Source organism: Eretmochelys imbricata, chromosome 6 (assembly GCF_965152235.1).
Source record: "Eretmochelys imbricata isolate rEreImb1 chromosome 6, rEreImb1.hap1, whole genome shotgun sequence".
Lineage (NCBI taxonomy): Eukaryota > Metazoa > Chordata > Testudines > Cheloniidae > Eretmochelys > Eretmochelys imbricata.
Window position 1 is genome coordinate 30,494,500 of NC_135577.1, and position 17,397 is coordinate 30,511,896.

The 17,397-nt window shown below is 43.2% G+C and overlaps 1 protein-coding gene across 1 annotated transcript in view; it reads right to left on the bottom strand.

Moving 5' to 3' along the window:
- Positions 1-5,178: 5,178 nt before the first annotated feature.
- NCR3LG1 (natural killer cell cytotoxicity receptor 3 ligand 1) overlaps positions 5,179-17,397 on the bottom strand; it is a 32,832-nt gene continuing 20,613 nt past the window's right edge. Inside the window, exons 8-11 of the mRNA XM_077818330.1 lie at positions 15,300-15,611; positions 12,739-13,053; positions 11,213-11,272; positions 5,179-5,626 (exon numbers count right to left, since the gene is read on the bottom strand). Of these exons, the coding sequence (XP_077674456.1) occupies positions 5,313-5,626; positions 11,213-11,272; positions 12,739-13,053; positions 15,300-15,611 (1,001 nt within the window). The 3' untranslated portion in view covers positions 5,179-5,312. The remainder of the gene's footprint in view (positions 5,627-11,212; positions 11,273-12,738; positions 13,054-15,299; positions 15,612-17,397) is intronic.

Sequence of the window (17,397 nt, forward strand, 5' to 3'; positions counted from 1 at the left end):
CAAAAGCTCACGCAAAATCCTTTCAGTGAATTACAGCCGCCTGGTTGGGATCTTTCATTCATGAAGCAAGCCCACTATCAGCTTCCGTCCTAGGTGAAAGATACCAGGGTGTGCCTTTGCAACACCAGATACATCAAAAGAGCCCTTTGATCTTTATTCATAAACCAGACACCATCTGGCTGTGTGTTCCTTCCTGTAGATTTTATGATCTCTTGTTAATTTCTTAATCTTGATTATCTGGTTGCTTAGTATGCAAATAGGCATCCACTGTGAAGTATACAATATTCACTTTACATACAACCAGACAGATAGATAAGCGTCTCCTGCCTGTCTGAAAGAAACGTTTGTCACCTCATGGTGACCTGCTTTAACTCACAGACCTTAAGAACATAATTTCCAGTATAAGTACATAACTCCTTATAATCTTATCTTTACATACATTTTGAAATGGTTATGATGATCTGGGTGTTTTTGGCTCTTAGCAGAGATCTCACATGCCACCCTTTATGAATTATTATGCATATAACCCACCCAGGAGATCTGTGCACCCCCTGTGCCTTCTGCCAGGTAGCATCAAGAGGTTCCTGTGTCACAAGTTGGCCCTTTCAATCTGGGAGCAAGAGCTAGCTCCATCCCAACAGAGCAATTTTGTCCTTAACAGTTACCAGCTGCAATTCCCCCCATCACTCTTTCAGCTAGTGAGTACTAAGCTCTTTTTATGTTCTTCCTCTTAATTGGGCATGGAAACCAGTAACTGGGGAGACAGATTTCAGAATGGTAGCTGTATTAGTCTGTATCAGCAAAAACAACGAGGAGTCCTTGTGGCATCTTAGAGACTAACAAATTTATTTGGACATAAGCTTTCTTGGGCTAAAATCCACTTCATCAGATGCATGGAGTGAAAAATACAGTAAGAAGTGTTTCCACAGTATGCATCCGATGAAGTGAGCTGTAGCTCACGAAAGCTTATGCTCAAATAAATTGGTTAGTCTCTAAGGTGCCACAAGTACTCCTTTTCTTTTTGCGAATACAGACTAACACGGCTGTTACTCTGAAACCAGTAAGAAGACTATATATCATAGCATATGAAAAGATAGGAGTTGCCTTACCAAGTGGGGGGGGGGTCAGTGCTAACGAGCCAATTCAATTAAGGTGGAAGTTGCCTATTCTCAACAGCTGACAAGAAGGGGTGAATACCAAAGGAGGGGAAATTACTTTTGTAGTGCTAACAAGGCCAATGCAGTCAGGGTGGCCCATTTCAAACAGTTGACAAGAAGGTGTGAGTGTCAGCAGAGGGCAAATTACTTTTTGTAGTGACCCATCCACTCCCAGTCTTTATTCAGTCCTAATTTCCTGGTGTCCAGTTTGCAAATTAATTCTAGTTCTGCAGTTTCTCGCTGGAGTCTGTTTTTGAATTTTTTTTGTTGAAGAATTGCCACTTTTACATCTGTTATTGAGTGTCCAGGGAGATTGAAGTGTTCTTCTACTGGTTTTTGAATGCTGCAATTCTTGATGTCTGACTTGTATCCATTTATTCTTTTGTGTAGAGACTGTCCGGTTTGGCCAATGTACATGGCAGAGGAGCATTGCTGGCACATGATAGCATATATCACATTTGTTGATGTGCAGGTGAACAAGCCCCTGATGGTGTGGCTGATGTGGTTAGGTCCTATGATGGTGTCCCTTGAATAAATATGCGGACAGAGTTGGCAATGGGGTTTGTTGCAGGGATTGTTTCTGTTTTTTTGTTAGTGTTTTTGTTGCTGTAGTTGTAGTTGCTGGTGAGTATTTGCTTCAGGTTGGGGGGCTGTCTGTAAGCGAGGACTGGCCTATCTCCCAAGGTCTGTAAGAGTGAGGGATCATCCTTCAGGATAGGTTGTAGATCCTTGATGATGCGTTGGAGAGGTTTTAGTTGGGGGCTGAAGGTGATGGCTAGTGGCATTCTGTTACTTTCTTTGTTGGGCCTGTCCTGTAGTAGATGACTTCTGGGTACCCTTCTGGCTCTGTCAATCTGTTTCTTCACTTCAGCAGGTGGGTATTGTAGTTTTAGGAATGCTTGATAGAGATCCTGTAGGTGTTTGTCTCTGTCTGAGGGGTGGGAGCAAATGCGATTGTATCCTAGAGCTTGGCTGCAGACAATGGATCATGTGAGGTGGTCTGGATGAAAGCTGGAGGCATGTAGGTAAGTATAGCGGTCAGTAGGTTTCCAGTATAGGTTGGTGTTTATGTGACCATCGCTTATTTGCACTGTAGTGTACAGGAAGTGGATCTCTTGTGTGGACTGGTCCACGCTGATGGTGGGGTGGAAATCATTGAAATCCTGGTGGAATTCCTCAAGGGCCACCTTCCCATGGGTCCAGATGATGAAGATGTCATCAATGTAGCGCAAGCAGAGTAGGGGCGCTAGGGGATAAGAGCTAAGGAAGTGTTGTTCTAAGTCAGCCATAAAAATGTTGGCATAGTGTGGGGCCATGCAGGTACCCCTAGCAATCCCACTGACTTGAAGATATAAATTGTCCCCAAATCTGAAATAGTTGTGGGTGAGGACAAAGTCACAAAGTTCAGCCACCAGGTTTGCCATGATATTATCGGGGATACTGTTCCTGATGGCTTGTTGTCCATCTTTGTGTGGAATGTTGGTGTAGAGGCAAAGGGATAGAGATTGACAATAGAGAGGAGATAACGGATGTCTGGTGTTGAAAAGAGATAGGGCAAGATTAGCAAATTTCTCAGGTGGGATGTAGACTGATAAGGGCTCAGGGAGAGGTCAGTGGTTTGTGAATTGCCCAGCAAATTCTCTAAAGTGATAGCTGATTTTGATAGGGAATGTCAAAAAAACAAAACCCTGATTGGTAACATGTTTATACACCTTGTAGGACTAACGTCAATAAATGCATTAATGGTGGATAATTTAGCATAAAATAATTGTCTGAAGCCTGCAGAATTCACCATAGGTAACTAGAAATCATAAGGAAAAGGCAAAATCTAATCTGGAATTTACCTATGACTGTACAGGTGAACTGAGGCCCTGTCTACATGCAAACATTCCTCTGTTAGAACGGTCCTTGTGTGTGGACATACAGCAGTTCCTGCCAATACAAGTTTTCTCCTCTTGAGGGTTCTCTGGATATCGACTGATTTAAATTACTCTGACACCCATCCTGAGTAATTCTGCACTGGCGTAAAGGTTATATTTTACTTCAATGATTAATGTTAAGCTAAACTTTTATATTTAGGCAAGCTCGAGTGCTCTTAAGGTTCTCTCGTGACTTTTGGTCTGTTCCATTTTATGGGATCATTGGGATGGAAAAAATACATTTTTTATTTAAATTATTTCCTATTTTAGTGTATTTCTGCTTTGCATACATGGTGCTTGAAAGATAGAGTGACTCTTTAACAGTATATGCAAGCTAAAACTATTCAACTTCACTTTATAGCCCTGGAACCTGGGGCTAAAACTTTTCACTAGCTCCTTTGCAATCCAAAATATTCTGGTGGCATCATGAGCATTTGTAAGAAATCACCCTGCGAGGACTTTTTTCCACCATTTCACAGAGTGTGTTATTTTGCAGACTTTAAAGCACCATCATTATGTTTCATATTACAATATAGCACCATAAATATGTGTGGTGTAAAAGCAGATGCAGGAACAAATTGTGTGTAACATTCATCTGATTTAGTTTTCCTTTAGAATACTAGCAGCGAAGACTGTACTTCAGGTGGTCTTCTGAAAGGTTTCATAAATCTAAGGACAATAATAGGCTGATTTTCAAAGGGCTAAACCCTCGCAGTGCCCACTGAAGTTATTTGTGATGTTGAATATACAAAATCTTTAAAAAGACTGATTTCTAATCTTGCTCACTTGTTAAATTCAGGACAGAAATCAATGAAAGCAGTGTGTGCTCAACCCCATTAAAAATCAAGTCACAAACACATAACCAGAGTTCCTTAATTTCTTCAGATATAGTATCAATGCCTTTCTCTATTGTAAGACAATGTAAGGGAATGTTTTCAAGAAATTTTGGAAGTTTACTCATCTCTTTCTGGGTAATTTACATCATACAGTGAAAATATCTTAATGTGGGAATGAACATAGAAGTAATTGCCCTTTAGTTATATCCAAGAGATTTCCTTCAAATTCACTCCCAGACTGTTTCCCTATTGCTACAATAAAAACCTTCTAAGATACTACTAAAGTTTAAAAAATATTTCATAATTTTTCCAAGTCTTGATGAATATGCATTTTAATTAAGGATTCACTCTGTTGGGTGTTAAAACCATTTTCCTTAGTTCTTTTATCATAGGATCATTACAGTCTCTGGCCAAGAAATCAAAGTAAAAAATACTCAAGATGGAGGAAAAATGGTCTAGACAACTTCAATCCTGCGGAAGAACTTGGGTCCTGAATAGTGCGTATTTTCTCAAACCCTAATTCTCCTGAGCAGTGTATTTGTATACTGTGACAGGGCAAGGCCAGATGGCTATAGAAAAGTAGTGGGAGATAGATATATTAGCTCCAGGCTAAACAAATCCCTGGTACCAGGATAAGTGAAATGGCAGCTGCTCCAGGTCAATTAAGACACCTGGGGCCAATTACGAACTTTCCAGAAGGCAGGGAGAAGGCTAGGTTGATTGGGACACCGGAAGCCACTCAGGGGCTGGCTGAAACTAGTTAAAAGCCTCCCAGTCAGTCAGGTGGGTGTGCATGTCAGGAGTTGTGGGAGGAAGTTGCGCTGTTGGAGAGGCTGAGTAGTACACACCATATCAGGCACAAGGAAGGAGGCCCTGAGGTAAGGGTGAAGTGGAGCTTGAGGAAGTGAGGGCTGCTGTGGGGGAAGTAGCCCAGGGAATTGTACATGTCATGTTTCTAAAAGGTCAGCTACCATAGCTGATACTATTAGGGTCCCTGCGCTGGAGCCCGGAGTAGAGGGTGGGCCCAGGCTCCCCCCCCACCCCACCTTTGCCCCCTGATTAATCACTGAGACTGGGAGACAACAGAGACTGTGCAAGGAAGGATAACTTCTCCTCACCTCCCTCGCTGGCTTATGATGAAAATGGCTCAGTAGACTGTGACCCTTGTCTCTAGAGAAAGAAGGGTTACATGGAGGGTCACAATGAGCCTCTGAGGCTAGCGAAATCTGCCAGGAAACGCGGAACCCACAGAGGCTAGGACAGAGCTTTGTCACAATACGTTAATAAAGTTTTAATTCCTGAAAGAGGTTTTTTTTAAAAATGGAGTAACTGTTCACTGAACCCTTGAAACACTGAAATAGAGTTGCTGTTTGATGGCCATATTCTTCACTGAAGGGAGATTATGCAAGTTTTAAAATGTATGAATCCTCAAAAGATTCCTCATCAGTAGAAACCTCACATCTGATCTTGCATTCTTTGTCCTGTTCTTCAGGTTTAAAAGTTACAGAAGTAATAAAACCAGACTCATCCTCACAGTCTGTGTTCTCTATTCCATCTTCAATGGGGTATTTTCCCTTAAACCAAGAAACACAGGTACTCTCCATAGTCCATGCATGTACAAAACAGCGAAGTGTCACATCCTCACCAGCCTTTGGGTTGCTAGTAATGCACTCTATCTTCAGGGTGTTAATCTCTTGATTGATGAGTCTAGGGCCTAAAGATAGATACAATTGTCAGAAAAAGAAGATTACAAACAAAGGCCTCAGCATCAGGGCCATTTCACTAATCAGCTGCATTCTGCTATTAGTTATATATTTTCCATGTACATGTCACTGATATCTTTTATGGTTACATTGATGTGATGGACTGTGAACCCCACAGGGGCCCTGAATGGGTTAATGTGGGCCTGAGAGGCCAATTATGTTAGCTGGCTGCACCCAGAAGGACAGCCAGGCTTAACTGACCATGAAGCTCAGCTGGGCAGGAGCAGGCCAGTTAGTAAAAAAGAAGCAGTCTGTAGCAGAAAGGGGACTGGCTGGCTGTAGGCTGTGGGTGGGAAGGGCTGCATGCTGGCATCTGGCTGAAGCCAGTGAGGCTGGGGTGTAGGAGCAGGTTGGGTGTAGGGCTGCGGCTGACCCCTAACTGACAGGAGGCTGAACACTGAAACTGACAAGGGGTGGGGGGCATAGGCGCCAACTCCATGTGTGCTTCAGGGCTGGAGCACCCACGGAAAAAAATTAGTGGGTGCTTAGCACCCACTGGCAGCACCTCTCACCTGCCGGTGGCCCTACCACTCAACTCTTCCCCCTCCTGCCCCGCAGCGCCTATCGCCCACTGCAATCAGCTGTTTTCCAGTGTGCAGGAGGCTCTGGGAGGAAGGGGGAGGAGCAGAGACGGGGTGCACTCAGGGGAGGGGGTGGAATGAGGAGGGAAGGGTTGGGGGTGGGAAGAGGCAGGGTGGGGACTTGGGAGAAGGGGTGGGGTGGGGCAGGGCCTCGGGCAGAGAGGGGACAGGAAGAGGCGGGATGGGGGTGGGGGTTTGATGTATTGATGTAGGTGACGAGAAGTTTATAGTGCTCATTATGGAAGCAGTTAACTGCATCTTGCAGATGGGGGGCGGGAAAATGAAAGGATTAAAATCATAGCAAAAAAGGCAGAAAAAATATCTAAAGATCACATAAATATCTCAATAGATCACATTCATGCAATTTTAAATGAAGGCAATAACACAGCTTAAATAACCTGGTCTTAATGATCATTAGCTTGAATGTGCATATTTTAATAATGCATGGACAGGAATTTAAGTCATCTTTGAAATGTCAAAAAAGCCTAATGTAATACTGGTGCAAGAAACATGGCTAATAAGTAAACTAGTGTTCAATCTACCAGCTAGTAGATGCAGCTGGAAAATTCATAAAGAAGATGGAATGGGACAAGATCACTTACTGAGTACCAAGGCTGAGAAAATGTCAAAAACACAAGAGGAGTTCCTAGCTGGAATTTTCCAAAAGCTGACTGGGGCTTTTTCAGGAATAAATGTGATGCAAATTTATGCAGAAATGGTACAGGTGATAACCTAGGAGAATTCAATAACATAATAAAAGGAATTACAGCAGCAGCTGATCTGGCATCTATAAAACATCAAATTGTCCCAGACTTAGAAATCTGGATCCCGGTGGAATAAGGATTGCAAATTAGAATGAACAATAATGACTTAATGAATTATAAACTATGTAAGGTAGTGGCACAAAGAATTATCAAAAACACAAAAAAAGAAAGCTGGAGAAAATTCTGTAGGGAAATTGAACAAAGAATCAAAGCCTTCAGAAATATATAAGCAAATTCAAAGAATGAATGGACTTCAAAATAAAAGTAAATGTATACCTGGTCTTATTAAAAACAATGAAAGTGAGGTTTCCAATGTAGGAAAGGCAGGCATTTTAGCAAAAGAATTCCAAAAAGGACAGTAGTGATATGAATTAAAACAATGAGTTTCGTGAAAAAGGAGGTTTATTGAGGATAACTGTTAACTATTAAATGGCTAGAGAGAATATACTGATGATGTGTTAAACAAAAATTTTGGTTTGCAGGAGCTTATTGCAATTATTAGAAAAAGGAAAAATGCAGCTACAGGTAAAGATAATATATGTAATTAACACTTGCCAGAAGGGAGTCTGGTTATATAATGATATATGAGAATAAGGACTGCTGCCAATAGAATGGAAACCACCATTGGCGATATCAATTAGAAAATCAGGTAAGGTACATACCAGATCTGATGCTTATCAGCCTATTGCCCTCATATCATGTGTGGGGAAAATCATGGACAAAAATGAAACATGTAAGACTAGTGGGATACTTGAAGAAAAATGATGTAACTGAGGTACAAAGTGGTTTCAAAAAAGGAAGATGGACAGTTGAACATATAGTAAGAGTAGAAACAGAGGCACAAAAAAATCGTAAGGGCTTAGACCTTTACAATAACTGTCTTCCTGGACATTGAACAAGCATATGACATGCTAGAGAGGGAAGGTCTCCTATATAAACTGGTCAAAACTAGAGTAAAAGGGAGAATGTTTTGGAGGATAAGGGACCTCTTAAGTGACAGAACTATACAAGTCAAACTGGGAACAGCTTTATCAAAAACCTACAAGCTTACAAATGGAACTCCACGAGGGTGTATTATCAGCCCTGCTTTGTTTTCCATTATAATAAATTACCTTCCAGAAAGTGTGCAGATAGGAATCGGTATTTCCCTTTCCGCAGATGATTGTGCTACATGGACTAAGCAAAAAGACTTTAAGTAGCATGGAAAAGACAAATGAAGCACTCCAGAGAATTTCCAAGTGGGGAAATGATTGGGGATTTAAATTCTCACTTGCAAAAACAAAAGGAATGCTTTTAACCAGGGAGAAAATCTGGGAAAATTTGACTTCTTTATGATGAAAAAATTCAGACAGTTCACAAGTTTATGTGGTAGGAGAAGTGTCTGATATATAATAACTTGGACAGGTCACATAGATAATAAAAAAGTAAGATGAACTTACTTAAAAGTGTAGATGGAAACAAATGGGGTGCAAATAAGACGATACTAATGATGGTGTATAAAGCAATGATAAGACCAGTTTAGACTACAGAACCCAAGCTTCTGGTTCAGCCTCAAAAACAACTCTTGGCCCTGGAGCAATTCCAGGTTTCTAAGCTCTGAGAGTGGCATGCGGCACAATAACACCAGTGTCTGTGTTGCAAATAGCCACGGGAGAAGCACCTATAAATCTAAGGATGAAACTATTAGATCAAACCTTTTGGGCAAAAGGTAAAAGGGAATAATGAAAATAGAAGTAAACGACAGATTTATGAGGATTACTGAGAGCTTAGTAGACAAAATGATATAGATGGCCAGAGACTTCTTCATACTATCAGGGTCAAAAATGGATAAAGGGGATATGTGAAAAAGAAAAAAATTGAGAGAACTAAAAAATTTTAGCCATGGGAAATCAAATTACAGCTGAACAGTTATTCCAACATTTGTAAATTTGGAGCTGTATGAAAAAAAATGAGGGAAGGAAAAAAAACATGATCAATGAAATTTCTGAATTTATTTATGAAAAATGGGGCCAGCTTTGACAAGTCTATACAGACAGATCAAAAGATGACAGCACTGGTAGAGTGGGAACAGGCTTGTATGTTCCTAGTCTTTGAATCCAGCAGTCAAAAAGGCTATCAAATTAGGTGACCATTCTGATGGCTGAAGTAATGGGGTTAAAGCTGGCACTAACCTGGATAAAAGATGTGCGACCAGCTGCAGCTGTAATTTTATCTGATTCCTTGTCAGGCACAATGACAGTTAGAACAGGAACTTGGGAAAGCAGAAATGACATAATATGTGAAATAATGTTCCTAACTACGGAAATAATGCAAGTAAGTAACAACAGCATGGATTCCAGTGCATATCAGAAGGCCTGGAAATGAGATGGCTGACAAAACAGCAGAACATGCTCTAAAAAATTAGGAGATTGATATTGAGATACCCTTAAGTAGACAAGAATTTAAAAGTGTGGCCATGAAGAAACTTGTAAAGGAATGGCAAGATTGTGGACCAAGAAAACAAAAGGACAAAGGTTCTATGATATATGCTCAAAAATCAAAGATAATACTATACTCCACAGCCATGACAGAAAAAGTGAAGTAGTTATTTTTAGAGTATTAGCAGGTCACTGTGCTTTATATAAGTTAAACTTATTAAAAAGACAGAAAGATGGGCTGTGTAATCTGTACAAAACCACAGAAACGTTGATCGTGTTCTATGGGAAAAAAGTTTCTTTATGAAACACTGAGTCTGCTTGGCATTAAAGACGTTTTTCTAAAGGGACTAGTGAGAATGTCAGGGAAATTGAATAGTGCCAAAAAAAAAAAAAACCCACCCTGGCTACATTTCTTTAAGGAAAGTAGACTGAGTGACTGGATATGGGGTGAGGGGAGGTGGGGGAAACTTGGCTAAAAAAGAATGAAGAAAGGGGCGGTCATAGTCTTGTACGATGAGGTTGCTGCACCAAAAAACAAAGACAAAGAAGGGGGACTGCCAGGAGAGAGAGCTTGCAGCCACCCTGTGGGAACAGAACAGCGGTAAGAAGGAAGCCCAGGGAGGAAGCAGCAGCCCTAAGATCCTAGCAGTTGAGGAGCAGAAAAGACTGGCAAGCAGCTGGGGAGGTAGTAGCTACTGGGTTGGAGCAGGCTCCTGCAAGACAGAAGGGTCAACTTAGAGAGGTTGTGGTGGAGATGGCTTGAGAAAGGCTGGATAGGAAGGAGCCCAAGGAAAAAGCAGCCAGGAGTGGGACTGAGCAGACCTGACTGCTGGTTACAGTGTCCCTGGGCTGGAACCCAATGTAGTGGGAGGGCCTAGGTTCCCCTGTCAGCCTCTGGTAAGGTGGCGTGAACCAGGAGATGGGTAAAAGGACATTGGAAAGCCTTAAGGAAAGGGTGTGAGGACCAAGGGCCTGGAGTTGGGACCAAAGACCCTCTTGTGAGGAAACTGAACTGTTCTATGTTGAGCTTTCTATTACTCTGGAATTAATTATGATGTGGTCACAGGGCCAAGTTATGGGAAAAGAGACTAGACAGAGACCACTGGCTGGGGGTACCATATTGGAAGAGAGCTGTTATTGCCACGCCTGGACATAACGAGGTGCTCCTGCGGTGACAGAACCCTTTCCCAATTAATTAACTGAAGACAAAGTGGCATAGGTTCAAATCGTCCCTAAGCAGGGACCACTTGTGGAGTTTCCAGCAGATTATTCCTCCAGTTGGGGGTGGGGAGTGGTGGGTTTGCTACCTCCCTGTGTGGGACAAAAAGGGGTTTCAGTCCCCAAATCCCAGGATTCTTGTGAATATGCTGGAGACCAGGACCATCCATGTGGAAGCCCTGTATGTTCACATTCCTTCTCTGGTCTCTGGACTTCTCCAACTACCCTACCTGCCATGAACCTCAGAATTCCCCTCTGCCATCCTCAAGGGCGTTCCACAGCTGAAAGGGCTCTGCCCAAAAGTTGGGGGGAGGGTTGAGTTGATTCTTTCTATGCAAGGTTGAACTACCACTATCCTGCCTGCCCCAACACACACATCCCTGATCCCACACCCATAGGAGAAATGGGAAGAGGATGCCATATAGACAGCATTACGGCCTTCTCACATCTCCCACTAGGCTTTTCATCCCCTGTGCCTGAGGGGACAAAGTGATGGGTTGGACCATTGCTATTAGACGGAGGATTTGCAACTTATCTCAGTTAGATATAAAACTCACTCATCGTGTGGTTCTGATTTCCAGTCAGAGTGGATATATCTCCGGTGCTGGTAGAAAAATCTGTGAAGTAGGAAGAAATACCACGTTATCTATAACAAGCATACATTTATCATCGGGGTAGTTAACAAATCAGTAGGAAAACACACAATTATACACATTACGAAATTCTGTATGGTTCCATGGCATCCTTATAAATATGTTTTCATCCCCTGTTATTTAATACATCTGTTTTCACATTCACTGTCAGAGGACCTGATCCAAACTCCTCTGAACTCAACAGAAGCCTTTTCACTTACTTCACTCATTTCACTTATTTTCTCTGATCATTAAAACAAGCCAAGTTTTGAGCATGAGTATCTCAAGAGGTTCTATCTCCATTTTAATGATAATATAACAAGCCATTTTCTCTATAAAGCTAGGGAAGTGGATATAGTTAGTTCAGTGGATGATGCTGGGAGGGAAAGTTAAGGTTCAGAAGTGAATTCTACATTGATACTTGTATAGAAACTCAAGCTTATTTAGGGTCTGATCCTTGACACCTTTACTCACACTGAGTAGTATCTTGGCGGCAGATTTTCAAGGTATTTAGATGCTTAAAGATGGATAGGCAAGTTTACCCTGCCTAAATACTTTTAAAATCTGTCCCTTCCTTCATTAGCCAGTTCCACTGAAATCAATGTGAGTATCTGTGGAGTAAGGTGTTACCCAACCTAAAACTGGCACTGTGATGGAGTGCACCTGGCCTTTGTGGCTCCCCACAGGAGGCCACACCGCTCTGCTATAGCCCGCCCCAGGAAGCAGCAAAGTGAAACAGAAAGGAGCAGCAAAGATGAGTCCTTCAAGCCTGCCTAGAGAGGCTTCCTGGAAGCAGTCAGTCGGAGCCTAGCAGGATCAGATAAAAGGATCTGCAGAGCCTTAAAAGGTTAGTTCCTAGCTGGGACCAGAGGACAAGGGTTCTGCGCTGTGCTTTTGAGCTTGAGGGAGAACTAGAGTTTGTTTCTTGCTGCATTTGCTTAAACTGGGTTTGCAGGGAGAGAGAGAACCTAAAATCCTTAGCCCTGAGGGAATGGTGACACTAAAACAGGCCAAGTAGGAAGAGGCCCAAGGAAGAAACAGCAACAAACTAAAATCAAGCAATGTGTACTGCTGTTTATAATGTCCATAGGTTGGAACCTGGAGTGGTGGACAGGCCTGGGTTTCCCCTGCTGCGACAATGGCATAAACCCCAAGAAGGGGACAGGGCTTAGGTGAGAGCCAAAACAAAGGACTCAGAGCTAGGGCTGAACATCCTAGTAGGGGCAACAGGACTGCTCATTTATTGAACTCTTTACTACCCTGGAAGTGATTCATTTGGACTCTGTGACTCAGCCAGAGGGCCAAGTCATGGAAGACCCACCAGGGTCAGCCAGCAGCTTACAGGAGGCACAGGGTGAGAAAAGAACTGCAGTACCACACTCAGCTGCTAACAGGCACTCAAGAGGTGAGTGCCTCCCATCGCAGGCCCTTAATTAAAAAATCCAACTTACCATTGAGTTTCAATATAAACGTTTTATCTGTGCAGGAGTTTGTTGCTGGATGAATAACCTCACATCTGAATGTTTTTCCATTATCAGATGCATTAGCAGTAAATTGTGTTTTCAATGTAGAGAAACATAAATGATTTTTTCCAATTTGGGTATCTATGTTATGATTGTCTTTAGGTAACTCTAACCAGTCTTTATACCATACAACTTTTATATTTTCCGGTGCAAAATCTGATATGGAAACTTCAAGACAGACAGTCTCATTGACCTTGGGTGATGCGGGTGTTGCTCTAATCTCAGAAATGGCAGGAGACTTTGCTAAAAAGGAGGGATAGTTTTCCATTAGAAACACTGTGCAATAAAACAATCCTGGGCACTATCAATGGGATTATCAAGAAAAGAAAATTAACCAGCAAAAGAGAAAATATTCACTTTTTTTTTTTAAATGGGACAGAGCACCTGGGCTTGATCGTGCACAAGGCCATGTGCACAGTACTCTTCCATATAAGCACAGGTTAAAAGTGTTAAGCAGAACAGAGAAAGCCAGGGAATTTGATCCTGCATGAATGAGTTCTGCCACCAAATCACTTTTCTCCAGGAGCAGGAGTAAGGCCAAAGAGTGGCATGTGCTGCTAAGCACTTCATTAGAATGATGAGGATTGTGATTGAATACATATGTCAGGAACACCCATCTGTAAGGCCCTATCAAATTCATGGCCATGAAAAACATGTCACAGACGGTGAAATCTAGTCTCCCTGCCATGAAATCTGGTCTTTTGTGTGCTTTTACCCTATACTATACAGATTTCATGGGGGAGACCAGCGTTCCTCAAATTGGGAGTCCTGACCCAAAAGGGAGTTGCAGGGGGGTTGCAAGGTTATTTTAGGGGGGTTGTGGTATTGCCACCCTTACTTCTGCACTGCCTTCAGAGCTGGGTGGCCGGAGAGTGGCGGCTGTTGGCCAGGTGCCCAGCTCTGAAGGTAGCACCCCGCCAGCAGCAGCAGCGCAGACGTCAGGGTGGCAATCCCATACCAGGCCACCCTGATGTCTGCGCTGCTGCCGCTTTCGGAGCTGGGTGGCTGGAGAGCAGCGGCTGCTGACTGAGGGCCCTGCTCTGCAGGCTGCAGCGCAGAAGTAAGGGTGGCAATCCCATACCGGCCCTCCTTACTTCTGCCCTGCTGCTGGGGGCGGCTCTGCCTTCAGAGCGGGGCTCCCAGCCAGCAGCCGCCGCTCTCCAGCTGCCCAGCTCTGAAGGCAGCGCCGCCCCCAGCAGCAGCACAGAAGTAAGGGTAGCAGCACCGCAACCCCACCTCCTACAATAACCTTGCAGGCCCCACCCCCACCCCCAGCCCGCTACTCCTTTTTGGGTCAGGATCCCTACAATTGAAACACTGTGAAATTTCAGATTTAAATAGCTGAAACAATGATATTTACTATTTTTTAAATCCTATGGCCATGAAATTGACCAAAATGGACCGTCAATTTCGTAGGGCCCTACCCATCTGCAATCCATGTCAGAAGGGGAAGGTGGAGACTCTAAGGATATGTCTACCTTATAGTTAGAAACCCGCATGACCCATGTCTCGGGCTCATGGGGCTCAGGCTGTGGGAGTGTAAAGTGCAGTGTAGATTTTCAGACTTGGGCTGGATCCTGGGCTCTGGGAGGATCCTTTCTCGGAGGATCCCAGAGTCCAAGCTCCAGCTCAAGTCCAAACGTCTACATCGCAGCTTTACAGCCCAAGCCCCGAGAGCCTGAATTAGCTGACACAGACCAGCTGCAGGTGTCTAACTGCAAAGTGACTATGCCCATTTACAGACAAGATACATGTTAGAAGAGACTTGAGAGGAGTGTCTCTTTAGTTTTAACACATTTTCCAGGGGGAGGAATCCCAGATCTTTCTGAAACCTGGAATTTTAAATGTCTAGCAAAAGACAGACAAACCTTGGGTTTAACTTCAGCCTGTGTCAATCCTAATTTCTGCCAACGTGAACCGATGCACAAGGCCCCAGAGGCAAAAAGTCCCTCCGGGTGGGGTGGTGTGTAAGGGGAGTTCTATGGACTGCTGCTACACTAAAAGTAGCCAGCAGCAGGGTATAGTCAAGGGGGCAGACTAACAAAGGTCTTCAGGTGCTTAAAGATGTAGATAAGTGCTTAGTTGGATTTATGAATGGGTCTGGCAGGTTAAGTGCCCAACTGCCGCTGAAAAGCTATTGCAATTAGGCACTGATATCATATAGGTACTTTTTGTAGATCTTACTAGGCTCCTATCTGCATCTTTAGGCACATATCTACCTTTGAAACTCTGGCCCTAGATCTTTTCAGCAGACTCCATCTCTGGGACTCCTATGCAGTCCTGACTGGAGCCTAAACTGCCCCTGACAAAATACAAGTAGGGAGAGCAATACCCAGGTGAATCTCATTGTTGCTAGAAGATATAATTTACACCCTCCTGCACCATGGTTGGTGGATCTGGCCAGCTATCGGTAAAACAAAAATATTTTTTTCCTCATGCTCTAGAAAACTCATTGCTCTATTGTAGACCCACAGACTTGTTAAACATACCTGGGAGTTTTAGATACACATTTTTTGTAACGGGCTTTGTCAGAGTCTTGTGCATCACCATTATACCAATCTTTCTGCCATAATCTTGAGCAGAGGGTATTAGCTGAAGACCAGAAGACGTATAGAAAAGGCCCCTGTTATCCTGCTTTGGCTCTTGTACTGATGAACCCTCCTTGATTACATCTTTCTCCTGAAACCACTGGACTTGAATATCGTTGGGAAAGAAATCCATGATTTCGCAGGTCAGAGAAAGGGGTTTTCCATACTCCACATCATTTGGACTAAGAACAATACTTGTAATTCTTGGGAAATCTGCAAAAAGTGTTGAAATATATTTTATCTGCACAAACAAAAGGAATATTCAAGAAGGTACTACTGTTGTTTGTGTAACCAAAGTAACCAAAGGCTCAGAGTTAAGGAAGTGACTGTGCTTTTGGTAATTTAAACACATTACAAGAATAACTTTGCAATCCCCCATAAATACATGTATATAACTGGCCAAGGGAAGTGAAGTCCTACACTCAATTTGATGACATTTCTCTGTTTTTATCTGGATATAATGCAAGAACTCTTAAATGCTGCATCTGCTCAATTCCAAAATTTCAGGAAATGTTATAGACATCAGTGGGCAGAATGCTATTGATTTTGGTGAAAAATGGAAAATCGGAAAGGGGGATGAATGAAGATGGGCGCTATCATCTGGTTAGCATAGACAACAGCTTCAACCACTTATCTAATTGTCTGTAGATCCAATAACCAGTTGATGGCACCCATTAACACATTCCAGCCTAACTCCCCCCACCATCTAAGCTCTGCCCATCTTCCCAATAAAGTTTAATATGGTGACATCCTGAATGACTTATCTCCCAGAGAGAAGGGGGGGGAACCAAAAACAAACAAAAATGGTGAGGTGGGAATAGAGTGGCACCCAGAGTGACATGAGCTGGAAGAGGGGAGTAGGGAGCATGGTGGTCTAAGAGTGCACCCAAAGCCTCTAGAATGGCAAAATGTGAGACCTTGGCAAAGGGCAAAGGGAAAAATGGGGAGCACATAGAGATCTTACCATGGGGGAGAGCTAATGGAGGGAGAACACAGAAACCCTGGGATGGAGGAAGAATGGAGAACAATGGTACAGGCCTGGGGGGCGGGAACAGACCCCTGACAGGGTGTGAGGGTGCAGGGAGTCCCTACAAAAGAGGAGGATAGGAGGGTGGCATTCAGGGAACTTGTGGTGGAGAATGGAGGGATGCAAGGGTCCCCTGGTGCGTGCAATGAACTTGGCCTACAAAAGCTATGAAGTTTGACCCCTAATTTATATACCTTTCAGTAACTGTTCAGCTATAGAGCTTTTCTAAAAAATAGTTCCTTCTTTGCTTTTTGGCAGAGCTCCCAGTAAGTTACATCATACTTCTGGTCTTCAAAAGGACACGGATAGGGAAATGTTCCATATCTCCTAAGAATGCTTGTTTTCTCATGTTGATCATAAATTTTTTAAGCTTCCTAGAGTCTCTTAAGCCTGAGATTGTCAAATTTGCCTTAGGGATTTGGACACCTAGTTCCCATTAAAGTTAATGGCAATGAGGTATCCAAATCCTCTCAGTGGTTTTGAAATTCTCAACCTAAATCTATCTGTACTGAGTATTTTTCCCTACGTTGCACACACTGGCTTGTTATTGTAGGGTTGCTCATCAGAAATCTGTTGGCTATTGATACTGGGACAAGTAAGTGTTTTACTTGATTAAAATATTCTATGTTCTCCCCTCTACATGCAAATACTCTTGCGGAGCCAGACTGGGTGGTAAAGAGGGCAGGAGCAGCATTTTCACTGCATGTTCACTCATTATCCTCACACCACACCTCAACCCTGTGGGGGCAGGGTCTGTGGCCAGTGGGGAGCTGTGCTATGACTGGAATAGGTAGGGGAGAAGATGCTCCACACAGTATTCCTCCTGAGTCACTAATCAGATATCTCCAGGAGAGTTCCTGCCCCCCAAGGCCCGTACCATTGTTCTCTGTTCTTCCTCCATGCCAGGGTGTCTGTGTTCTCCCTCCATTAGCTCTCCCCCAGGGTAAGATCTCTATGTGCTCTCCATTTTTC